General features: G+C 42.9%; 1 protein-coding gene across 1 annotated transcript in view; it reads left to right on the forward strand.

Annotated features, from left to right (window-relative positions):
* Positions 1 to 1,170: 1,170 nt before the first annotated feature.
* LOC120516418 (rho GTPase-activating protein 20-like) overlaps positions 1,171 to 27,492 on the forward strand; it is a 56,369-nt gene continuing 30,047 nt past the window's right edge. The window contains exons 1-2 of the mRNA XM_039738065.1: positions 1,171 to 1,365; positions 15,053 to 15,138. Of these exons, the coding sequence (XP_039593999.1) occupies positions 1,321 to 1,365; positions 15,053 to 15,138 (131 nt within the window). The 5' untranslated portion in view covers positions 1,171 to 1,320. The remainder of the gene's footprint in view (positions 1,366 to 15,052; positions 15,139 to 27,492) is intronic.

Here is a 27,492-nt window from a genome sequence, read left to right on the forward strand (position 1 = left end):
GCAGAGCCTACAAAAATGACCTCCAGCAGGCAGCCAGGCCACTGGTGTGAATGTCTCTGACCAGACAATCGAAACCGACGTCCTCTAGTGGGCACCGTGGAGCTCAATTGGCATTTGCCATCAAATACCAGAATTGGCAGGTCCAACACTGGCACCCTGTGATTTTCACAGATGAGAGGACATGTGACAGACGTGATACGGTCTGTAGAAGCCGTGGAGAACGTTATGCTGCCTGTAACATCGTTCAGCTTGACCGGGTTGGTGGTGGGTCAGTGATGGTCATCCTTTCGTTCCTTACACATCACCATATCAGTCCATTGAAGCAGAGATAGCCAGCAAAAGTTTTTTACCCATTGAGAGCTGATGTGTTTTCAGTGTGCTCCTTTCATTTTTTAGAGCAGTTTTATTATAATGGTAACTCAGACTGATCACGGTCAGGACTCCATACAACTACTTACACAGGCTCCTGAACCTGCAGTCCGATGTCCTAACCACCACACCACCCTGCCCACCTCAAGAATCGGGAGCTGTCATCACATAATCTGCATGTACCCAGTGAAAGCTCCATACTGACAAACGGCTGCCATTTGAACCCTGGACTCTCAGGATGTTTGGCACCAGTACTGCACCCCCAAGGCAGCACATTAAATTTTCTGCTTTATTCTTTTAAATACAAATAATCCAGCCGAGCACAGCACTGTTTGAACTCCTTTATCCAGGAAACAGTCTAACTGTCCTTCTAGTATACTTGAATGTCGCACTACGGTCCACATAAATGAACAATGTACTGTGAAATAAATACGATTTAGCTTCAAAGACAATGATACGAGCATTAACAAAAAAAAAAAAGTTTGCTTTTTCAGTTTAGAACAAAGAAATATGTTTAGAACTTGAAATCTTCCCTAATTTCAATTGGTAATTAAGAGATGTAAGGTACTAGAAGACTTCTGCCATGCCCAGTTATGGATGACATATTCTTTAAAGTACAAAAAAACAAACCAGCCCTACTTATTAAAGTACGCGCCGTGCGGAGCTCATTGTGAAAACAGGGACGCGTTCCAAGGCTCGCTGCTGGCTGGCAGTTGGGAGATTGATGCACAGTTACTTTATATTCCTGGGCCCTCATTACAATTCAGCAGAATTCCTGCATGGCGGGACCTCCTCCTTCTTTTGTGTTTTGGTCGCTGTCTTCTCATTAGCGAGAGATGAAGTGGTCAGTTAGGCGGCCTGACTAAACCGTCTGTGCTCTTTAGCACGCCGACTCCAGCTCGACTCTGAGACTCCTGAACGAAGAAACAGCGTCAGCGGCGACAAAGAGCCATGAGGAGAGGGAGCTGTGACGACATTGCGGCATCAATAAGCCCCGTAAGTACCTCGAAAACTCAGAAATAGAACGGATAATGGAGTAGAGAAGACAAAAACACATTTGGCACCTGTGTTAAAATATGTCTGTGTATACTGTATAAATAAATATACTGAATATTGAAATATAAATAAATATAAATACAACATGGGTACACTGTATCCGTACTGTATGTGGGTGCATATATATATATATATATACAAACATACATATAAAGTTCAAGTTCAACTTTACTGTAATGTTTACAAAGTACAATGAAACTTTTCCGTACATTTCTAGCCATTGAGTAACACATCACTCGTGTGGTCCCTGGAGCAGCCTCACTAAACTGTGTGCCACATGTGCCTGAAAGCAGAGGAGTTTATACGCCGTTTGTGTCAGAGTTACATGAGCTGTGGCGATGGAGGTGCTTTGGGATGACTTTCAACACACAAGGCATTATATTTATAATGTACTTTGTATTATAAATATAATATACCTTAATAAAGTGCATTTTTATATATGTCTCACTATACATTCTGTTGTGCCTTTAGGACCGATCGATGTAAATATATAGTGACTTCATATCTATATATATATATAGCTTCGTTCATATCTTGCCTGTGTTTTAAATTGTGTGTTTTATATTCAGTTATTATTTGTATTTTCCATCTATCTCTCTTTTATTCATTATTCGTTATTTTATTTGTTGAATGCTTTTCATAACTGTCAATCTACTTTAATAAAGTGCCTTTTATATATGTCTAACTATACATTTTATCATTTAATCATGCCTTTAAGTCTTTATCTATCTATCTTTCTATCTATACTAATGAGGATAGTTCCTTTGAGCATTGGAAAGGTGCTATATAAATAAAATTTATTATTATTATTATTATTATTATCTATCTATCTATCTATCTATCTATCTATCTATCTATCTATCTATCTATCTATCTATCTATCTAATCCTGCCAACTACGCTATCTATCTATCTATCTATCTATCTATCTATCTATCTATACTAACGAGGATAGTTCCTTTGAGCTTGGGAAAGGCGCTATATAAATAAAATGTATTATTATCTATCTAATCTATCTATCTATACTAACGAGGATAGTTCCTTTGAGCTTGAGAAAGGCGCTATATAAATAAAATGTATTATTATTATTATTATTATTATTATTATTATTATTATTATATTATCTATATCATATTGTGACTTCCTATCTGTTGTATAGTGCCATTTCTATCTATCTATCTATCTATCTATCTATCTATCTATCTATCTATCTATCTATCTATCTATCTATCTATCATTTGGAAAATACAGCATGTATGAAGAAGACAGCAATAAAGTCTATCCATCTATCAATTTATTTTTCTCACCCTCCATTATTTAGCCATTTTCAATGTAATGTATGTGCCTTGTGTTGTTGGTGTCACCTTCTTGCGCTCAAATAATCGAATAACAGGGGAAAAGCACAAACCATGACAATGTCATTCTTCTGGGCTACAGACCTGAAATGTCTATTTTGTCCGTTTGGTACTAAAGAGCAACTATGCAAAATTTGGTCCAGATGGGTCAAAGCTTGTAGGATTGTATTGGGAACAGATAGACAGGCTGCCATTTTATTTTTATACACAGTTATGCCACCATTATGACGTTCTGATTCCTCATTAGTCCTAACAAGGCTTTTCATTTTGGGGGTGATTTTGCTTATTGGTTTTTAATAAATTCGGAAATCTTTTTGTAAAAATATGCATTCACTTTGTGAAGATAGTACTCAGTGCCCATTAATGGGCAAAAATGGTACATTTAGCCATTGAGGCCGGGCACCGGATTGACAGCTCAATGCAGTAGGAAAATTAGTATTTTCCGGAGGCACAAAAAACAAAACAATCGATACCCCTCTTCAGCGTGTATTTCTTCCTGTTTAAAGAAAAGAGGTTTCTGACTTGATTAGCTAAGGTCACTGTGGTAGCGGAGCTCCATCCGACGAGTCGCTCATGTCATTAATGATGCCTCCTTCCGGCGTCTGAACCAGAAGGTTTGGGGTCATTTGCCCTTCACTGGGCAGCTCCTCTGCACTGTGCAGAAAGAAGGAGATGACAGTGTTATTGATAGCGTCCCCTAACGTCCTGGTCGGTTCTTGCATACCTCCGCAGAGCCTGTGAGAAGGTCATCCAACATGTATGCATGACACCATTTCAAAGGAAATCTGAAACACTATAAAGTGAGCAGAAAGTCAAGGGGACTGAAAGGAGATTTTAAAGACTGACGGTGGTCTCCATTGAAAAGGGGCTAGCAGAAAAGTTGGATTGTAAAAACTTAGTAGGAGAATTTTCTAAAACTTTAAGTTAGAAATGTCTGAAAATCAGCCCTAAGGATAATTGTTTTTTTTTTTTCGTTACCTCTAATGATAATAGTTTACCAAAGAAGATTTTCGAAAGAGACAGAAGTGACTTTGTCGAGGCACCAGACAACTGCTCTGTTTGTAAATAGTGCCGAGCATCAGGACGCGGACATTTCATCGCTGCCATTTACCAGTCTCATATGTACAGTCTGTTCAGTGTCCCACTGAAGCCTTTACCACTGAATGGCCATGTACAGCACAAATGAAAGCTCAACACAGACAGAAACTTGGCCTGTACTGTATAAACTGCTGGCGAGATTCCCAGATCCAAGAAGAAAAGACTGGGAACAGATGGCAGTACTGGGGCACAATTTTCATATCCACTTTGGGTACGGTGTACTTATGTGGGATTGCGGCCTACAACAGAATGAAGCGGTCATTCCATTCATATCCCTGTTTGAATCCAGGCTCCGATCGCTAACGTGTTGGAATGTATCCCACAAGGATGCCAGTTAAATCCCCACCATTAACTTGTTGCCTGATCCTATAAGAGTCATGGAAGTAGGAAGCGTTTAATTGAAAAAGAAAGGTGTCACAGGAATGTGCATTTCTCTGAAGCCGAAACGTCTCAAATATGTTCCGCTGCTTTGATTTTTAATAAATATACAACATTTATTAGTGTCCATAAAACGTATTTGGGAAATGTCAGTCAGTCAGTCATTTTCCAACCGCTATATCCTAACAAAGGGTCACGGGGGTCTGCTGGAAATATTTAGGTTATATTTTTATACAACATGGAATTACAGTGGACTTCTTTAGAGAAAGACTCTTTAACCTTCCTGTGTGACTTGGGCTCGAGATTCTGCACAATTACTGTTAGCCACAAGTCACGCATGGGGAGACACGTAATGATCCGCTTTACATTTACAAGCCTGAATAACACCCGGGACAGTGTTCTGCTGCCATCTAGTGGATGAAATAACACCGTGCTGCAAAAAATCATGACTATTCCTATGCGAGCTGCCAGCCAAAGGAAACTCATCCATATTCATGAGTGGGGCGGAGCCTCCGACTATAGACACAATGGCAAACGAAAAGCTGTAAAGGCAGTTTTAGAACAAACTGAAACTCGGATTGAGCGATAGTGATGACGATGCTTCAGAATGTTCTTCCGTCCAGTCGCAGACATTCCCAGCCCTGTACCGTACATGTAACAATTTTCGTCTTCGAAGATTTAATTTTCGTCCTCCCTTCCAGCAGCAAATCCCACTGTTTGTCCGGATTGGTCAGATGGTTCCACCAGCATTTCACTCATTTCTCCAAACAGTCCCCCAGAATCTTTCGCTATGGGAGAATGCTTCAGAATGTTCAATCACACGCATTTCCAGCCCTGTACAGGTGACAACTGTCATCTTGGAAGACTGGGTCAGCCGCTCTGGAGTATGAAGCGCTGAAGGTAACCCGGTTTGTTCCATCGCTGATTTCATGCAAGCAGAGGTTTTGTAAGTAATCAACAAAAGCTGAGACACTTGTAGGAATTGTCTGCTGTCAGAATGCATGACACATGACGCCAGTCTTTGGAATGAAGATCTAATGACGATTAGCAGTGGACGCCATGCCACTGTCGGATGACCCTGTTGGACGTTAGGCTTTGACATACCAGCAAAGTCGACACCTTGCCTGTACAACATGCCCTTTGGCAGCACCCAATGCAATAACCCATGTTGTAAACCATTCGCATCTATCCTGTGACTCATTTTTGTGCAAGAAGAAGACAAGTGAGGGACCTCCGAGAACTCTGAAGGTATCACAAGGTACCGCGGCCAACACAGTGCAGACAACACCTGTGCCTGAGTACTTCACCAGTTGCGGCTCGAATGCAAGAGTAGCAAAGATTAAAAACGCTCAGCATGTCTGTGAATGTATCTGAAGTCAGCGGCAAGAAAGTTCCGTGTAGGGAATCCATTCCCGGATGGGTTTGTCCATTTCCAGGAATTAGGCAATCCAGGGCTCCACGAATGACACAGTGTACGGGAATCTCACATGTGAACGGTTTTGCAACGTGCGACACTTATTTTTAATAAAACTACTGCAATATGTTGACACCAATAAAAGACTAACCTTATCTACAAGCAGTTCATGCTGTCATATAAGTACATGTATCTAGTTAGTTACAGATAATAAGAGTGTAGAAAACACAATGTGTCGAGCGTGCGGTCGTCCAGGCGAGAGCGCACCTTCATCCAGAGTATGCCAGCCGCTGAGAAATCACACTCTGTCTCCACTGAAGTAGGCGGCACAGTCATCAGATACTGATACAGTTGTTCTAAAGTTCTATAGTTGTTGCCGTTGCTCTGAAACACCGCCATTTCAGCTTTTACAGATGCATCCAGTTTCGTGTCATCATTCTGTGATGGCAAGTTTCTTGGCACAGATAATGCGGATGCAACAGGCTGACGCTTTGCAATTTCAAGTTGCTGTTCAAAGCTGTTGTCTGATGAAGTGCAAGCTGCAGCAATGGCGCCAACTTCTTCCGGTGTTGTGGATGTTGCAGCCAAACTACTGCTGTCAGTCTGTTCAAGTCGTGTTACCAGACGACGAACGAACCGTGCCACTTAATTATTTTCAACTATAACTCTGTTATTTCTTGATCGATTTTTACACTTTCACACACTATATATGCGAGCTTGGCCATTCCCATTCAGCCGGGAATTCCAGCAGTTTCATTCCCGGGAGCCTGGGAATGGATTCCCTAGTTCTGCGGTCTGATGAGACCAAAATTGAGATTTTTTTGGTGATCAGACTAAACACCATATCCGAACAACACACACCATACACAACATCCCGTCCCCAACTGTGAAACATGCTAGTGGCAGCATCAGACTGTGTGGACGCTTTTCTGCTGCAGGCCTCGAGGGGCTTCTGAGGGTGAAATGAACGCAACAAAATACAAGGAAATCCTGGAGAAACACTTGATGCCGTCGGCAAGAAACCTCAGCCTAATTTTTTTGCAGCAAGACTGAGTTCAAACATACACAGGAATGGATAGATAGATACTCCAGCAGCAGCATACTGATAAAGAGCAATACTAAATTAAAGAGTGATAACAATGCAGGTATAAAAAACAATAGCTTTGTATAATGTTAACGTTTACCGCCCCGGGTGGAATTGAAAAGTCTCATAGTATGGGGTCTCCTCAGTCTGTCAGTGGAGCAGGACGGTGACAGCAGTCTGTCGCTGAAGCTGCTCCTCTGTCTGGAGATGATCCTGTTCAGTTGATTCTCCATGATTGACAGGAGTCTGCTCAGCGCCCGTCGCTCTGCCACGGATGTCAAACTGTCCAGCTCTGTGCCTACAATACAGCCTGCCTTCCTCACCAGTTTGGCCCTCTTCTTTATGCTGCCTCCCCAGCACACCACCACGTAGAAGAGGGCACTCGCCACAACCGTCTGATAGAACATCTGCAGTATCTTATTGCAGATGTTGAAGGTCGCCAGCCTTCTAAGGAAGTATAGTCGGCTCTGTCCTCTCTTGCACAGATCATCAATATTGGCAGTCCAGTCCAGTTTGTCATCCAGCTGCACTCCCAGGTATTTATAGGTCTGCACCCTCTGCACAGTCACCTCTGATGATCACGGGGTCCATGAGGAGCCTGGTCCTCCTAAAATCCATCACCAGCTCCTTGGTTTTGCTGGTGTTCAGGTGTAGGTGGTTTGAGTCGCACCATTTAACAAAGTCCTATATATAGGTTCCTATACTCCTCCTCCTGCCCACTCCTGATGCAGCCCATGATGATAGTGTCGTCAGTGAACTTTTGCACGTGGCAGGACTCCGAGTTGTATTGAAAGTCCGATGTATGTTGGCTGAACAGGACCAGAGAAAGTCCAGTCCCCTGCAGCGCTCCTGTGTTGCTGACCACAATGTCAGACCTGCAGTTCCGCACATACTGAGGTCTGTCTGTAAGATAGTCCACGATCCATGGCTCCAGGTATGAATCTACTCCCATCTCTGTCAGCTTATCCCTAAGGAGCAGAGGTTGGATGGTGCTGAAGGCGCTAGAGAAGTCCAGGAACATAATTCTTACAGCACCACTGCCTCTGTCCAAGTGGGAGAGGGATCGGTGTAGCATATAGATGATGCCATCCTCCACTCCCACCATCTCCTGGTATGCGAACTGCAGAAGGTCAAGGGCGTGGTGGACCTGTGGCCTCAGGTGGTGAAGCACCAGCTGCTCCATGGTCTTCATCACATGTATGAATGACTTTCAAAACATCAAATGGGAATGCGCAGGAGTGACAGATTCAGGTGTCAAAATCTCAATCCAATGGGGAATTTCTGGCTGGATTTGAGGAAAGGTAGCTCAGTGATGGTTCTCATGCACCCTGATGAGCTTGAGCAGCTTTGAGAAGAATAGGAGAAATGGGGCAGAATGACAGTCTGTGGGCACAGACTCAATGCTGTCATGGCTGCCATCCACTGAATACTTATGCAATCAGTATATATATATATATATATATATATATATATATATATATATATATATATATATATATATATATATATATATATATATATATTTATATATATATATATATATATATATATATATATATATATATATATTGTGAAGGACAGCCGGGTCCCATGCCCGGTAGGGACGCCTCTGTTGCTTATGCTCCGGGGGAGCCGCCATGGGAAGTCCAATACCTCCCCCGGGACGCTTGGTGGCAGCCTCCCTGGCCGTCAGTGACTCCCCAACCACCCGCAGGGCTCCATGGGAGATGGAGTCCTCCACAGCTTGGTTGGGGCCGGCGTGGCCGCTAGGGGAGCTGCCTGCTTCCCACAGCCCGGCTGGACGAGCTTTCAGCCCCACCCGGAGGTGCAATCGGGACCAGGTGGTTAATCGCCTGGAATGCTTCCGGGTGGGCTATAAAAGGGCCCAGCCACCACCACTCGGCGAGCCAGAGTTGGGAGGAAGAAGGAGACGAAGCTTGCCTGGGAGGAGTGGTGGAGAATTGTAAGATTGTGTTTTGGGACTGTGTTTGGGACTGTGTTGGGCCTGTGGGACACGGGGAAGGCGTGTGCCCACGGCTGAAGAAAATAAACCTGTGTGTTTTTGTACACGTTGCCTCTGCGTGGTCTGTGCCGGGTCGGGCGCTATATAGCGCTTTTACAATATATATATATATATTTTTAAAATCCTCAATTCATTATGATCACTTTGTAGAGATCTGTTGTCCCTTTGACACGAAGGAGTCCTTTTCTGTCGATCGGTGTGGAATTACGTGTGAATTATGTCCAAAAGGCGATGAGTATGTTTTGTAAGGACTCGATGACTTCACCATGTGGACTAACTCTGAGTGGCGCCCGTCTGCTGTTTGCTCTCCTCGTTGGTGTCACACCAGTACATTTTTGGAGCAACAGTTTTCTATTTTGCATGTAAAAACCCACTGAAATGGGATGCCCCCAAAATTTTGCAATTCATTTTGTATTTTAGCCAGAAAGTAACAGGAAACATCTGCTACTCGTTCTGTGGTTCCTTTGGAACGCCCCACTTGATACAGCAGCACCAATGAATATTGGTACTGTATAGATAGATAGATAGATAGATAGATAGATAGATAGATAGATAGATAGATAGATAGATAGATAGATAGATAGATAGATAGATAGATAGATACTTTATTAATCCCAAGGGGAAATTCACATAAACATCCATCAGAAAATTGTTCAGATGACCTTTTCCATTACAAAGCTGATACGAAAAGCTTTTTGTTATGAATCTGCACTGGGGAGGAAACAAGGATCCATCATCACATTATACCAGAAATTAGAATTCAATGGTGTAGAAAGCCCACCTGATAAAAAAAAGTAGGCACCCCCTGGCTAAATCTTATCTTATCCTATCCAGCAGCCACACGCACTTCAGAAAATGTCATTCACCCATCTGCAGCCAAGCCTGCTCAGGCCCGGCCTGGACTTGGATAGGAGGCCATCTTGGAAAAGCTTGGGTTCCAACTGGAAGAGGTGATGGTGAGGCCAGCAGGGGGGACTTACCCTGTGGTCTTAATGTGGATCCCAATGCCCCAATGCAGTGACGGAGACACTGTGCTGTGAAGATGATGCCATCCTTTGGATAAATCATAGAACTGAGGTCCTGACTTTATGTGACCATAAAAGATCCCTGGGCATCCTTCGTAAAGAGTAGGGTGTACCCCAATGTCCTGACTAAATTGCCCACCACTGCCTGGTCATTCTGGCCCCCTATTCATCCCCTGTCTCTAGCTGGCTATCTCTCTTACCATCTAACAGCTCATGTGTGGTGAGTGTAATGGAGCAAAAATGGCTGTCAGGTGGCTGCTACACATTAGTGGAGGTAGAAGTGACTCCCAACTCACTGAAGCATTTTGAGTCCTGAGAAAAACGCTACATAAATATAAAGAATTATTATGATTATTACAGTAGCACGTGACTCCTCCGGGTGACCAAAGAACGTCTGCACTTCTGTCTGGTGTGGGTGCCACCAGTTTGCAGACGCAGGTAACATCAATTTTCTTCCACCCTTCTAGCACCGAATCCCACATTTTGGCCAAATTGATGTTCGGAAACTTGGTGACTTTGATGACCAGTCCTAGGCTGGTGATACTCTTTGTGACTTTTTATCATTTGTGCTGTGGCCTGCAAACCCGACACAAACAGACACACGACGCAAGCTCAGGAGACACTTTTTTTATTTTTTCACAGGAAACGCTTTCACTCATTTCCTACCTGCTCTGCAGAGTACAGCAATAACCAGTAATCAGCACAAAGCACACATTTTCTTCTTTCTTTTCTTCTGTTTCTTTCTCCTTCCACCTCCAGAAAGCTTCATCTCCCTTCCTCACACCTCTGGCTGCCCAAATGAAGTGAGACGGCTCCTTTTATAGATCCAGGGGTCCAGTACAATAAAGGGGTCCACATATCCTACGGCACCCCCTGGTGGCACCCACGGGACAAAACAGAGCTGTACCAAACTCCAACTCCCATGAAGCCCTGTGGGTGTCCATGGAGCCACAGCAACCCAGGGGGCCTGCCCTCTGTCTTTCCATTATAGAGGCATCCTGGCAGGTTCTGCCACTGTGGAGGTACGCACTATGTCTGCCACAGTGTGAATGGACAGATATGAGTGGGCTTAGTAAGTGTGCCTGCCTGGTGTGCCCAGTGCTGATGTCTGCTGTTACTCAGTGAAGCCTTTAAACACTTCTGTCTCGCCACACAGCATCACAGCAGAAAGGAAATAGAGAAGATGATTCAATCTGCACTTATTGTTCCAGTAAATTCAATAATTTCAAAATTCATATCTGCCATCAAAATATTATGAAAACTGCAGCCAATGACACAGTTCACAAATGATGTATTATTTGTGTGTGTGTGTTTTTCATTCAATCAATAGAAAGTGGCACTAAGGAAGGGACAGCTGACAACAATGAGGCTTTGTTTTGGTGACATGGTGCTTGTGTAATGTTAACTGTCTTTATTACAGCATGCCTGTCTTTGAAAATGAGCTGACAGTGAAAATGATTAAGAAAATGATGAGCCTAGTTAGACATGTGAAAGCAGAAAAGGATTACTCATTAATACGATGAAGTGAAGGACAGACAAACACAAGAAAAGGAGAACAAAGTTAAGATGAACGTACCATGCAAATACTTGGAAGACCTGAGTCTATAACTAGGTGCCATTTCTATCTATCTATCTATCTATCTATCTATCTATCTATCTATCTATCTATCTATTGTGAAAGCCGGCCCGGGCACAGACAGACGGACATCATATTTCACCCAACACACTGTTTATTTACACTAATTATTTACAGTTGTAACGTGCACACAAACCCCAGTGCCTCCTGCATCGATTCCCCCAAGTCCAGGCCACACAGTCTTATTGCCTTTCTCCTGGCCGCCTCCAGTCCTTCCTCTCGCTCCGTCCTCTTCCACCCGACTTCCGCTCTAGACTGAAGGGAGGCGGCCCCTTATATAATGCTCCCGGATGAGCACCAGGCGTTCCCGGCATTCCCTCCTTGGCCACGCCCCAGCGTGGCGGAAGTGCCGACAGCTCTCCGGGCGCCACATTAAGTCTTCCCCCCAGCACTTCCTGGTGTGGCGGAAGTGCTGGGCTCCAGGGTTCCTCAGGCACCAGGGCGCCACCTGGCGGTGGCCACGGGTCCCTACAGGGCTGGGCTTCCAAGCCCTGTACCCGAGGCCCCCAACATAACCAGGACGGACGCCTCGCGGTCTGGAGGAGGCACAAGCCCTCCTCTCGTCCTCCTGGGCGTCCCGGCCAGGCTCCAGCCACGGACGGGGACCACACTATCTATCTATCTATCTATCTATCTATCTATCTATCTATCTATCTATCTATTGTGGAAATGACCCAGACACAGACAGGCAGACATGTTGAAAGTCACCAAGACACGTTTATTTTACAAACTATTTACAAATGTCAAGTGCACACAACCCCTTCAGTCCCCAAAGTCCTGGCCAAACAACACCTTGCCTTTCTTCGGGCCGCCTCCACTCTCGCTCCTTCTGCCTTGTCCTGCTTCCACCCGACTCCAGCCCCGAATGAAGGGAGGCGGCCCCTTTTATCCGCACCCGGATGTGCTCCAGGTGCTCCCCGGCAATCTCCCGCTGACATGCCCCAGTGTGGCGGAAGTGCTGGCTGTTCTCCCGGAAGCTCTCTGAAGCAGACTCTATTGTAGGCACGGAGCTGAACAGTTTGACATCCGTGGCAGAGCGACGGGCGCTGAGCAGACTCCTGTCAATCATGGAGAATCCACTGCATCCACTGAACAGGATCATCTCCAGGCAGAGGAGCAGCTTCAGCGACAGACTGCTGTCACCGTCCTGCTCCACTGACAGACTGAGGAGACCCCACACTATGCGACTCTTCAGTTCCACCTGGGGGGTAAACATTAACATCATACAAAGTTATTGTTTTTTATACCTGCATTGTTATCACTCTTTAATTTAGTATTGCTCTTTATCAGTATGCTGCTGCTGGAATATGGGAATTTCCCCGCGGGATTAATAAAGTATCTATCTATCTATCTATCTATCTATCTATCTATCTATCTATCTATCTATCTATCTATCTATCTATACTATTTTAATATATAGATATATGCAGTACACAGACAGGCAGATAGACAGACTTTATCCATCTATCCATTTTAGAAGAGAGATCTCCTTCTAAGTGTTCATTTGTTCATAGTCTGTGTATACCTGAATATAGAGGCTTTCTATGACAATTCCTGCAAATCTCTAGTGGAAAACACAAATGCATAAGTCCAGGACCTGTCTATAATAATGTGTCTATTAGACAGTTCCACCCTTTATAACCCATGTCCATGTTTTTAGATCAAAATGCTCATCTTTTCTTTTACATCATGCCAGGTGAGTTCTCACCAATGCTTCCCTTCCAAGTCCAAACCCATCATGGATGCTTCTTTTAAATTTCAACTCAGGAGTAATTCTCATACACCAGGAGAATTTCTTGGAAGAACGTCCTGGTCAGACAAAGCCTCTGAGGGACATTGTGGCCACATTGCCAGAGCTGACACTCTCACCCCCAGTGACAATGGGAGTCACAAACAGGGTCATGTAGACAACATCAGAGGGCCCCAAACTGGAACATCCAGAGAAAGCTTCTGCAGGTCGTTGGAAATATGTTGTTGTAGTCTGCTGTCCTTTCCTGTTCTGGCATTGTTTAACACCAGGAAGGTCACACCAACCAAGCAAAAATAGGTCACCATACTCCCCTCTACAGGAATAAAACTAAAGGTGCTAAATCAGAAGGAAATAATCAAGTGATTATCCACCTTAATAAAAGGATAAGTGTCAGTGTGTCTATCTGCTGGCTATGTTTCTGTCATTCCAACAGATGAAGTATCATGAACAATAATGTTGCTTTTACAAATCCAGTGCCAAATGGCATATACATTAGCTGGCATATAAGAAAGAAATGTGCATTGTACTTGTCATTCTAACAGATGGCTCATCACAAACATTAGTAGAGAGATAGATATGACAGGCACTACAAAATAGATAGATAGATAGATAGATAGATAGATAGATAGATAGATAGATAGATAGATAGATAGATAGATAGATAGATAGATAGATAGCGTAGTTGGCAGGATCAGATAGATAGATAGATAGATAGATAGATAGATAGATAGATAGATAGATAGATAGATAGAATAACTCATTACAAATGTTGCACATGAGCCTTAATAACATCCTAAAGAACTGAATGCAGTCGTTTTGAATGAGCAGGCTCCATTCTCCCTCTTGTGTCCAACGCCATTCCAGTTTTACCTCCGAGTGAATGTCATGGTAGTCCTGGGAGACTGGGAGTCATTGCTCACTTTCAACCTCTGGGATGGCATCTACAATGAAGCTGACATGGCGCATTAAACGCTCCCACTGTGGCTTTCCAAAGGAAATTTGCATATCTCACAGTGAAATAAGAAAGCATTGAGATTCTCCTAAGTATTTTCTTAACAGTTCAGAAAAGATTCGCAGAAATCTAAAAATTAGGGAAATCTCAGAAAGCAAGTGTAGAAAAATTTGATAACATGATTGCTTCCTGTAGTGCTTTGTGCTTTGTAAAATAATATTAGCAAAATTTAAATAAAATTGAAATGATACACTGCATAGATGTGTGTGTGTGTGTGTGTGTGTGTGATGTTGTTGCTGGTGTCTTCCCCCGTCACAGTGTGGGGCTGATGAAGTTTCTTTATTGTCTTGGATGGCCCCATCTGCTACTGTAACTTCTTGTACTGTGCTGCTCATACACGAATTTCTTGGATTTTGCAGATTCATATTGATGAGCGGATCCCCTTTTTCCTAATTATCTTTTTTTTTTTATATTATTTAATTATTTTAACATTTCTGGTGCTTTCTGGACAAGGCTTTTTTTTTCTTCCACATCCCTACAGATGGGAGGATTTGGTCAACTGGTAATTTCAAACTGGCCGCATGTGTGTTTGAGATGAACTTCACTTTGGACTAAGTGGGTGTGAGACAGTCGTGTTACGCAGTATTGCAGTTTAGAGTTCCTGGGCTTTCTGACACATTTATGTCTGGTTAGACATGAGTGGTCTTCCTTTACCAAACACAAAAACACAAAAATAGAAACTGAGAAGACTTCCAGAAATGAACAGACCTGCTGCAGGTGTGGAACTGAATGAATACTATGAACATGTGTGTAGTGATCTGCTTGCGTAATTCTAGATATAATCCACACAGTACAGAGCAGAAGTAAGAAACGCGACTCACTCTCTGCTCCATTTCTCTTTTATGTCATTTAGCAACTCAAGATCCTGGCCCGACGTCGGCGCTCAGCTCCTTCCCTGATTCTGGGCAGAGCCTTCAACAAGCCGTGGCCGTCCATCAGGTAGGTCATTTAAGAGGCTGACGTGTGTCAGGGCCGTTTGGGTTGAGTTCCTGTTTTATGTTGTTATGTCTTTTATTCCGTTCCAGATGTCCCAATGTGACAGTAGTGGTCAGTGGCCATTGCTTCCTGTATGGTGTGATGGTCAGTTTGTCTGATTTTTGTTGGAAAACCTGATTTTCACATTTTTTCAATGCATTTTCTTTTAGATTTATTTCTTGTTAATGTTGTGATTTGGCTTTATTCTTTACTTTTCCTCTGTCTTATTGATTAAGATTCCCCCTTTCCCAAAGGGGAGTTTCTACGACTCTCAAGGGTATTTTTCAGCAGTTATTTTATTCTTGGGTTTGCGTTTTTTAACATCCTAAAATGTACTTTACAACGTTCTTTTTACTGTTTGTTTTGATGCCATTTTCTGACTTTGTATGCCAGTCGGTGTAATAACAAGGAGAGACAATAAAGAGTGTCGGGGCACCAGTGGGCAAACCCCGTCTTACTGGAAAACAAATGAAATTCACAGCACATGCAGGGCTGAATTTTGGAGTCGTATAGCCTTCTTCTGTAGTAGACACCATTTTGCATAACCATTGTTAGTGTCACGTCACATGCTTCTAGGGGGTGTGGTCTCCGGGGTCATGACCTCAAGTTTATCAGCAAGACAGGGTAAAAGGACAGCGATCTGCAGATAAATCCTTTCCATTATTGAAATTCTTTATTGTCTTGTCCTGGTTTTCGACTTCTTGCCTGAATTTCTGTATGTGATTTTTGCCTCTCATCCATTTTTTTCACCCGCTTCCTTTTATTTTTTTTATTTGTTTTGTTTGCCTTTTGCACTCATCTCCTGGTGGGACTCAAAAAGTATAGTTATGCATTTACCTGCCGAACCGGGACAGTGTTGAGGAAAACGTCTTTCCAGATTGGAGTATGGTTCTGACTGATAGAAAATGGAAGAACTATCAGCTATGTTGACTTCTGGTAGGAAGAGGCGGGGCCAGGAAGTGACATCAGTGGTGAAAAAGCCGTCCATCTTCTGGTCTATGGTGGGAGGGAAAGAAAAGAAATGATCATACGGTGCAGCTTCTGGTAATGTTGACGTCCGGCGGGAAGTGGCAGGTCCAGAAAGACAGACCCCAGAAGTGATGATGGTGATAGAAATGGTGTCAATCGTCCATTCTGTGGAAGGAGGAAAAGAGAAGGTGTTATCAAATAGCGCCAAACCATAGTGAGGCAGAGAATTACCATCACAAGAGCCCTTACGGCTTTGAGGTCTTTTTTAACAGCAGCATTTTCATTAACAGTTTCACACAGTGTCAATATTTTATCCACAATCTTTGATGGGGAAAGGACCTGGATGATGATCTTTTAACCCCTAACTGCCCTGCCCTTTTTCAACTAGGTTACCAGGCAACTATAAAAACATCCATCCATTCATTATCCAACCCACTATATCCTAACTACAGGGTCACAGGGGTCTGCTGGAGCCAATCCCAGCCAACACAGGGAGCAAGGCAAGGAAACAAACACCGGGCAGGGTGCCAGCCCACTGCTGGGACACACACACACACACACACCAAGCACACACCAGGGACAATATAGGATAACCAATGCACCTAAGCTGCATGTCTGTGGACTGCAGGAGGAAACCAGAGTACCCAGAGGAAACCCATGGAGACACGGAGAGAACATGCAAACTCCACGCAGGGAGGACCCGGGAAGTGGACCCAGGTCTCCTAACTGCAAAGCAGCAGCACTACCCACTGCGCCACCGCAAAGTCATTTTTGGCGTGATTTGGAATTATTTTGGATCTTCAAAGGTCGCCAGTGTTTTTTCCGTTGTTAGATCCACTTCTTGCATTGCTAGGAATTTGGCCTCTGAGGTTGGGACCCATGCATAATCGACACGAAGGGAACGAAAGGACATGTGAATCCTTATGCGATCTGTGGATACCAAATATATGAAATATTCAAACTCTATCTTTGTACTCTGTGTACTTTTGGTTTGGTCTCTCTCGTTCTCTATTGTTTGGTGTAATAGGCCTCGGTTTTGCTTCTCTTTATTTTGTTTTTTGTCTGTTTTTTTTACGTGCATCTCCCAGTGTTTACTCAAACGTTATTCTGCCGGTTCGCTGATAGAATGTTTATCTTCATCTCAAATCATTTTTTTATTTTAAAATTTGAATTCTCTTTGTTTGAAATCCCCTAGAAGCAGGGGTACACAATTCCGGTCCTGGAGGCCCACAACGAGGGCAGGTTTTCATTCCAACCAGTTTCATAATTAGATGGGAAGCCTAGCAGACAATGAAATCTGGCATTAAATTATATGGCTTGTTAGTGGTTCTGTTCTTTCAAGACAAATCTTTATCACACTTTATCTGAGAACATTAACCGTGTGTTTTGAGTTCCTTCCCTCTCATTTCTTTCAAAGCATTTAAACTGAGTTATGAATTATTAATAAGATTGATTTGGAGGACTGTTCAGCATAATACCCTCCATGTGGTCTGGAACTCAAAAACAGACCTCACCCTGGGCAGCCAAGCTCCAGATTATCACTGTAGATTTTTCATTTTCTGACAACATCTGTGGTCCAGAACAGATTTGTACCTCTTGGTCCTTCCCTTCTCTCTCATTTATTTGTATTGCATTAACAGAGATACTTCCTGAGGCCGATTTTTCGTTGTCTGAGAACATTAACCATGCATTTTGAGTTCCTTCCCTCTCATTTCTTTCAAAGCATTTGAACTCAACTATGAATTATTAATAAGGTTGATTTGGAGGACTGTTCAGCATAATACCCTCCATTTGGTCTGGAACTCAAAAACAGACCTCACCCCAGGCAGCCTAGCTCCAGATTATGACATTGTAGATTTTACATTTTCTGAGAACACCTGTGGTCCAGAACAGATTTGTACCTCTTGGGCCTTCCCTTGTCTCTCATTTATTTGAAGGCATTGTATTAACACAGATCATTCCTGATGACGATTTTTCGTTGTCTGAGAATGTCATCTGGTGATATTGGCCATGTGTCTTGTGGTCCTCCCCTCTCATTTATTTCAAAGCCTTGTGTTTGTTTTTGAACTCAAATATGAATTATTAATAAGTTTGATTTGGAGGACTGTTCAGCATAATACAGTCTACCTGGACTGGAACTCAAAAACAAACCTCACCCTGGGCAGCCAAGCTCCTGATTATCGTATTGTAGATTTTTTGTTTTCTGAGAACATCCTCCATATGTTTTGTCATCCAGAACAGATTTATACCTCCGGTCCTTCCTTTCTTTCTCTTTTATTTCAAAACATTGCATTAATACAGATACTTTACTTTACTATACAGATATGTGATGATGCATGTACACGGGTGGAAAAGGAAGCGTTTTACTTGAAAGGCTGCTGGTTCCATTGTCATTTGCACCTCATTATTGACTGATGGCCATTTAATAAGACAGGCAACCATTTAAACAGGGGCAGACTGGGTCTCACAACCAGAACGGACATCCTTCAACGAGTGAGGTGACGAGGTCGACCCACTTGGCCCATTATTCATTGTAATTTTCTTCACATTTGTGATGAGTACATGACTCGCTATGTCGCTATGTTCCGTCCTAATATGAACAATTCCTAGCGTGTGCTTGTAGAAGCCCCTTGTCTGCCCATGTGCTGACAGTGACACAAATTGGGCAGGTAGCACAGATCAGGTAGTGACATCCCCATTCAACATGACTGCTACAGCTTTTCAGATGCTATGTAGGCCTCAAAAAAGTATGAAGGAGATTATTTAAGACACCTGCACGCCAAATTTTCAGGTAGTTTGTTGAACGTGGTCACTGGAGAACGACACAAATTCGCTGCGAGAAACATTTTTGCCAAATTTCACTGGTCCACACAAGTTATGACGTGGCTGACTCTGTCACGTATGGCACAATTGAAGGGCAAAGGCAAAAGGGTAGGAATAGAAAATGGCAGCCTCGTTGAAAACACGATAGGCCCCTTCAGGAGGAGTGGACTGGGACTGAAAACCGGCCCAGGCATTCGTCAACGAGTGAGGTGACGAGGTACTTTCTACCAGTTTCTTGTTCTAGGCTATAATGAAAACCTCACATGGTTGAAATGTTCCATTAACTTAACGATAAACTATAAATATTCCATCCTAATATGAAAAATTCCTATCTTGTGCTTTATAACTTTATTTTATCATACTAATAATTGCAGCTGAAAACTAATTATCGCTCACGCCGACAACTAGAGAGCAATAAAATGCATAATACATAATCTAAAGTAATTATTAGTACCAAAGAATTTAAATACTAGATATGAGATAAAATAAATTGCAATAATGTATATACTAACCAAAATGTAGCGGTAAAAGGCAAAAGGCAGTTTTGACCAAATTTTTCGATGCCATGTCGTGTACTGACAACTAAAAAAACTTGATGACGTAATACGGTATATTAAATAAAACTATAGAAATCGCAGTACCGGAGAGATAATGTTTAGTAGTTTAGAAAATTGATTTTAATGTCAAACAGTAACCAGTACATAAAATTAATTTAATGAAATGGCCGGCCCATGACAAGACCAAATGCCCTAATGGCCAGTCTGCCCCTCCATTAAAACCTTACTGCAGCTGTTCAAAGCTAAAATAAGCAATTAAGGGTTTTAAATCTGTAGGAGGAGAATGGACACCCCGGCCCGATTGGAGGATGTTTCATTACCCGGACGGGAGGTCAGTGTGATGATGCAAGCAGATTGGTTGACTAAACTGGGGAATAAATTTATACTGTTTGAATGGACGGACTGAGAAGAGCCGAGGATAGGGATTGGTTCCATCACACCCATACACTAGGTGGCAGTGGTTCTCCTATGGTATCCCAACAGGGACACCCCCAGGGGTGCTTGGGACTTGGAGTCCAGAAGTGCAGCCTTGTTGGAGTCCCTGGGGATTGATAGAGGGTACTGTTGGGAGGAGAATCTCCCTACTTTTCTGCAAGGACAAAGCATTCCCGGGTCCAACTGCCTCACTTCATTTGAGTCTGAGTCTGCAGGCAGAGTTAGAGAGGAGGAAGATTTATTTATTATTGTGATTGTGTATTGTTGATGTGGCTGATTACTGGAGTGAAGAAGGGCCTTGAGAGAATAAAAATCCTTTATTTTATTCTAGTAACGCAGGGTGTATTGAAGCGTCTTGGGTTTGGGGCTCACTGGTGCCTCCTTGTGGTCACAAATCATAACAACCAAGTTCACTAAACTGAGCCTCAGAAATATATTGCTTTAGTGGTAAACAAATGGGTTCTAATTAAAAATGTTGTTAAAGCAAAAACACTGCAGCTACTGTGGACCTCCAGGACTGGAGTTGAGTACCCCTGACTCATAGGGTGCAAAATGCCATGGCTACACAAAGCAGAAGTCCAGAAAAGAAAATAAAGATATAACCATTTCATGGCAGATAATGATTGAAAAATATGAAGTGTTAATAGCTGAAAAAGACCCCAGCAGAGGTTTTTGCTGATGTTTCATGACGTTTTTTTTTTTTTTTGCTTGGCTTTCTGACATGCTTGTGGTCTATGCATGTGGCACACTTGCTGCCGGTTTCCACACTGTGATTTGATGTACTTTCCACAAACGGTCGCCTAAAGTACCCTTTGCCACTCTCGCCGTATTATTGCATAGACTGGCACTCTTTGACGCCCCTCCTGTAATCCCCCCTTTACAAGTGCTTACACACACACACCCACCTTCGCATTGCTTATCAGATCTCTGTTAAGATTATTATTTGTGTAACTGGCAATCTTCTCGTCATGCTTACCCAAGAAATGTTGACAAAATGAAGTTGGCAAATCCACACTTTGGTCATCTGAAATAATAGAAGCGATCTGCGGGTGACTTCTAGTCCTGTAAGACAGCTAGGAATAAAACTGTCGGGGACTGGCATGATGTTTCAAATGTCAGAGTCTGAGAAAGATCTCCAAGCAATGGGATGTGAACAATGCCAGGCGCTTAATAGAGGCCAGCTACTTCTGTAACTCAAGAATGGCTGCTGTAAGACCTAGTTAGATGTGTGCCACATCATGTTTTCATTTATTCTCTCCCATCATGCATTTTCACCATTATAAGACTGTGTGGCTCTCTTAATGCCAGGATCTGACCATATCTAATGTCACTTTTGTCTCATTGCTGTTTGAGTTCTATATGTTTGTAATGTGTAGATCATTTATTTATCACTTTATGGTTTACACTTCCTCGTTGCTTATCATCTATTAATGACGTCACCAGCTTCTCTGTTCAATTGTGACCATTGTCCCCACAGAAATTTCATTTCTAGGCTTGGGACTTCATGGTTGTTGTAGTCAACAGTTGGGTCAAAGGCTAGAGAGAAACATCAAAAGGTGAAGTGATTGTCTTCAGGAAGCCATACTTATGAGTTTTAGAAAGGCTAATCAGGAAACGTAGCACAAGTTCAGACAGCCAGACATTTTGTACCCTAACCCTAACCCTATCCCTGTCACATCTGTCAGTCTACGTTGACTCTTTTATCCAAAGGTGACTTACAAAAGAAGTCCACATAATCAAGTAAACTGGGACTGTTTGGGAAAAACTGCTACAGGACAAGGTGACAGAAGTGGTCATCGCAAGAGAAAAGCTCAGAAGAAAACTCAACCCCAAATCAGAGAAAGTTGGGTTGGTATAGAAATTGTGAATAAAAATGAACAAAAGAAAACGCTGCAACTTTTTTTGAACTGTAGTGCAGGCCTGAAATACAGGAATGGATATTAACAAATGAAATGAATTTGACCGGACAAACAGTGAAATATCTTGAGTCCACACACAGTCTTCAATGAAATAAAAGTCAAAGTCAATTTTGGAATCATTTTGCTGTTTTTGTTCTTTTGTATTTTACATAACATCCCAACATTTTCTTATTTCAGGATGTACAAGCAAGTTACACTTCCCAGGTTACAAGACATCATAAGTCATATCTATCTAATACTTTGTCTTATAATAAAATTTGCCAGAGTTACATTGTTTTCTTTATTTTTTATCATTTTAAACCCAAACAGAAAGCCCACCTTCGCGTATGTCATTCCCAACCCCCCAAAAAGCTTCTCTAACCTTCCACAATACATAAAACAGTAAAATAACGACTCTCTTTCACCACAAAAAAAGAAAACAATTGTCAGAAACCCCCAGAGTAATAAATGACAAGAAGGAGTTCACAGCTAAGATCCCATGTAAGACCCACCACTGTAAGTCACCCATCCTACTGGTCAATGGCGGCTTGTACCCCGACCTCCAGACTGGCACTGAGCCTTCTGTGCATTCAGTCATTGTCCACCATGGAGTGTCTATCTGTTACAGAGTGCCTTTCATATCTATCTATCTATCTATCTATCTATCTATCTATCTATCTATCTATCTATCTATCTATCTATCTATCTATCTATCTATCTAATCTACATCTATCTATCTATCTATCTATCTATCTATCTATCTATCTATCTAATCCTGCCAACTACACTATCTATCTATCTATCTATCTATCTATCTATCTATCTATCTATCTATCTATCTATCTATCTATCTATCTACAGTATCCACCCTTTTTACTTGATGTTAATTACTGATTGTATTATTCTGCACACTGCATTTTCGAGGTGAGAGTGACATAAATATTAATTATAATAAATGTTTTGGTGACTTCCGGCACTACTGATTTCAGTAAGTGAGTTTTATGAATTTTTTTTTTTTTTTAGCATCTTTTCAAATAGTTAACACCCGTGGTGATTCTAAAACCGTTCTCTACAGAGCTACAGATCTCAATAAGTGGATTACAAAATCAGGCTAACGTAAACCTTAAACAATCATTAAGTACCAATGAAATGATACAAAGTGGTCTCGAGCCTCTGCAGGATGTTTTTTTATGGTTCTGTGCTTCTGTTCTGAAGAACTCTTTCATTCTGAAACATGCAAATATTTCTAGGTTTATCTAATTTAAGTCATCCACAAGTTAAGTACAGAAATGTGTTGTGCACAGAGCTGCTGTTGACACAAACCTCTGGGAAAATCCTTTTAATGTCATACTGTTAATGGTCTATGTGGCGTTCGTGGGTGGTCTTCATTGGCAGCTGATTGTGATCGGTGTTATGATGCCTTTTATCATAAACTGGCATGTTGAAATATCATATTATTAGTGTTATATTTCCAGCTACATGTCAAGTATTTAGAGGGGCCTGGCTGTTGGTTTATATGCGTTGCCGCATAAAAATCAGAAATCGTGTTCAGTTAGAAGAGATTTCTCCGGTGTTGTGATTTAAGAAATCTTTAGCATACATTTCTCCTGTGATCATTTATTTTCCCAAGATCCAGATTTACTTGTACAAGGGTGTTTTTGTAATACTGAACATTCTGATATTGTGCTGTTTTATTTTGCTCTTATTATTATTTAATTAGTAGACACCTCTGCGGTGGGTTGGCGCTCTGTCCGGGATTGGTTCCTGCCTTGCGCCCTGTGTTGGCTGGGATTGGCTCCAGCAGACCCCGTGATCCTGTGTTCTGATTCAACGGGCTAGAAAATGGATGGATGGATGGATAGTAGACTCCTTCATCCAAGGTGACTTACACAGCAAGCCATATAACATACAAGAATAGTTAGAAGGTGCAGGCATCAAAAGCAACTTAGGACACCTTGAAAACCTGAGCAAGATGGGGATGTCCTGTTAGATTCTTGAACCTGCAGCTGGACTAAGATACTCACCAGTGACCTCAACTCTGTTAGAGTACAACAGCAGCTGATCTGTGGAGAAGAAGCTAAGCAGTTTCAAACTATGGAATGAAAAGCCATATGTTCAAAACGTAGAAGTAAATTGGGTGAAGTCTGAATAGACAAAGGGAGATCATTCCAAAGCTTTGGAACAAGAATGGAGAAGCATTGTCCAGTCTTAGCACAACTGGCAAAAGGAGGGATGGTCAGCAGACGGACAGAGGAAGAAAGGAGACGTCTTGAAGGAACGTCTTGAGGAGAGACGAAAGAAGTGGAGATAGTGAGGAACAAAACCGTAAGTCAAGACCCTTGCAGTAACAGGAAGACTGGTGCGGGCACCCTCAGCCCCAATGAGGGCACTCGGAGTCTCAAGACAGGCACCACATACAGACTCACTTCAGATGCCATGGGCATCTCTTACATTTATTACAATTCTCATCACACAAGCCATTATTCATCCTCATCTGATTCCTATCATCTTACCTCTTAAAAATATTCCGGTATTGCCACACGTGTCTCATCTCGAGTTTCAGCAGAGAACTCATCAACGTCACACAGTGGGCTCAGATTTCCCCAATTTATTTATTTTTTTGCAATCAAAGTACTTGCTTATCCTGCTCGATGATATCGGGTGAAATGTTTGGAGAGCCTTTCTGGTAATCAAACCCTTTACTACGGTGTGTGATGGAAACCGTGGGGGCGTCAGGGAGCCCAAATCCCAACACGAACACACAAGCACAGTCCCAGGTTCAAGTAAAGGCTGGTTTATTAACCAAACTCCCCAAACAAGGAACACAAAGCACAAAAGCACAGGTTTCTCTCTTCACAATTCAATTCTTACCCACAATTTCTCTCACCACCTCCAGTTGAGTGTTGCCCTTCTTCCTCCCAGCTCCAACTTGCCTGGCCAATGGAGTGTGGCCCCTTAATGACCCGGGAGTACATCTGGTGCCAGGACCACTACCCGATGGAAGTACTTTCAGGTCATACGGAAGTCCATTACAGCAGGGAGCTTGTCTCTTCTGGCACCCAGTGACCCCAGCAGGGCTACCTAAATGCCCTACTGGCTATCCAGCGTGCTGGGGGAGTAAAAAGCCCCAATCAATATTTTCTCTTTGTAGTGGGCTGACCGTTGCTCCTTTCCTTCCGGGTCTGATGCCCGTCCAGCCCATGTGGCATCTACAGATAATAAAATTGTACTCCTTGCTTCTGTATAATACTGTTATATTATATTGCCATGCTCCAATTAGACCAGACGCATTCGAGAAGAACAGGCAGGCTGTCTGGTGTAGCGGTTGAGGCTTTGACCTTCAAACCGTGAGTTTTAATCCCACTGCTGACACCATTTAACCTATGAGAAAATCACTTCATTTACCTGTGCTCCATTTGGGAAAAACCAAAAGAAAGGCGACCAATCATGTCTGAAATGATGTAAGTCACCTTGGATGAAGGCATCAGTCCAAAAATAAGTGAAAAATATGAAGTCTTGAACGAGATTAAAGCAAAACTAGACAGAGATCTCACAAAATAGAGCACACTTTTCAACCCAAAATTCTCAATTTTTACCTCAGTGGAATCTCATGTCTCCTTTGTTGTCCACAGCTATGTCTCCTATGAAATATTGGAGAAACATCTGTGACAACATTGATTTTTAAATGAAGTACAAAGGAGAATCTCTTCTACTGCATGTCTCACGTGCCATCAAAGATCAACAGGAACATTTTAATATGGGATACCAAACTAGTGGAAGTGCAGATAATGGAGAATCAGCCAAATCATTCCAGAGGGATCTTGGAGATCATACCGTACAGGCTTAGTCACATGTGTAGCAGATGAAATTGAATGCAAGTAAATTTAAGGAATTACACATAGGAAGTAAAAAATAGGAAGTCTTGAGAGTGAATGCGGAAGAATCCCTCCTGAACAATGTGCAGAACCGGTCCGTACTTACCGCAAAAGAATGAAGGCTGTTATTGCAGTGCAATTGTATGAAGGCTTGAATACTTAGGCAAACAAGAACGTGGGAGATTTGCTTCTTCACTTACAGATATCTTTGGACTTTGGAAATGTATTGCTCCCGCAGGGTGGCACGGTGGCACTGCTGCCTCGCAGTAAGGAGACCTGGGTTTGCTTCCCAGGTCCTCCCTGCGTGGAGTTTGCATGTTCTCCCCCTGTCTGTGTGGGTTTCCTCCCACAGTCCAAAGACATGCAGGTTAGGTGCATTGGCAATTCTAAATTGTCCCCAGTGTGTGCTTGGTGTGTGGGTGTGTGTGCCCTGCGGTGGGCTGGCGCCCTACCTGGGGTTTGTTTCCTGCCTTGCGCCCTGTGTTGGCTGGGATTGGCTCCAGCAGACCCCCGTGACCCTGTAGTTGGATAATAGATGGATGGGATTTAAACAATTATTCTGTTACAGGGAAGCACGGTGGCGCAGTGGTAGCGCTGCTGCCTCACAGTTAGGAGACCCATCTGGGTTCGCTTCCCGGGTCCTCCCTGCGTGGAGGTTGCATGTTCTCCCCATGTGTGTCTGCGTGGGTTTCCTCCCACAGTCCAAAGACATGCAGGTTAGGTGCATTGGCGATCCTAAATTGTGCTTTGTGTGTGTGTGCCCAGCGGTGGGATGGCGCCCTACCCAGGGTTTGTTTCCTGCCTTGCGCCCTGTGTTGGCTGGGATTGGCTCCAGCAGACCTCCGTGAACCTGTAGTTAGGATATAGTGGGCTGGATAATGGATGGATGGATCGTTACAGCGTAAGAGTTCACATTCATGACACTGAATGCACAAATCTTTTGTCATGCAGAAAATTATTATGATTCACCAGGGGGCTCAATACTTTCACACGCCACTTTAATGCGGTGGACCCTATAAAAAAAATTCTGCCACAAGAGCTCAGGGACACAGTTGGAAACTTGTTAAGCGCAGATTAGATGTGAATGTTTGAAATTTACATATACAGACACAGGGGATGAATGACCAAGCAGGACTTTAGAGGCCTTTGGATCTCAACTGAGATGAAGCGGACAGACGAACTCCTCGGGTCTAAACGGCCCGTCCTCCTCCTCCTCCTCCTCATCACTCCTTTCTAAAGTTCTAATTAGGAATCGACTGACAGGAACCGCAGAAGGTGACAGGATATTATCCTTTGATGCGACTCTTTTCTTTTTCAGGACAGTCTGTGGTCTGCCTAAATTTAGTCCAGACTTTGGTTCTTGAATGGCAAGAAAGTGACGCATCACAAAGTTTTACTTCCCTAAGCCATTATTTCACATTGGTAATTGATCTGACAGACAGAACAAGAAGCTTGGTTTATGAGGCTGGATGCTGTTGGTAGTTTGGCTGATGTGAAACGCTGATACACGACGCCTGTGATGCGTCCATCGTCAGAGTTCTGCATTGTCTCTCTTCCTTAATATGTGTTTCATTTTAGGTCCTTTATAAATGAAAGAAAGCTGGCACCACCATCACATTTTGCCTGTCACTGGTTCAAGCGTACGATTTTTCTTTTCTGCTTTTGTTTTTGTCACATGTTCAGGGAGACAAGAGTCCGCTCTACCATAAGCAGAGAGATGCTAGGTAGGCCGTGAAGTAAAATTCTAACTTTGTGACGCCT

This window comes from Polypterus senegalus, chromosome 16 (assembly GCF_016835505.1).
Source record: "Polypterus senegalus isolate Bchr_013 chromosome 16, ASM1683550v1, whole genome shotgun sequence".
Taxonomy (NCBI): domain Eukaryota; kingdom Metazoa; phylum Chordata; class Cladistia; order Polypteriformes; family Polypteridae; genus Polypterus; species Polypterus senegalus.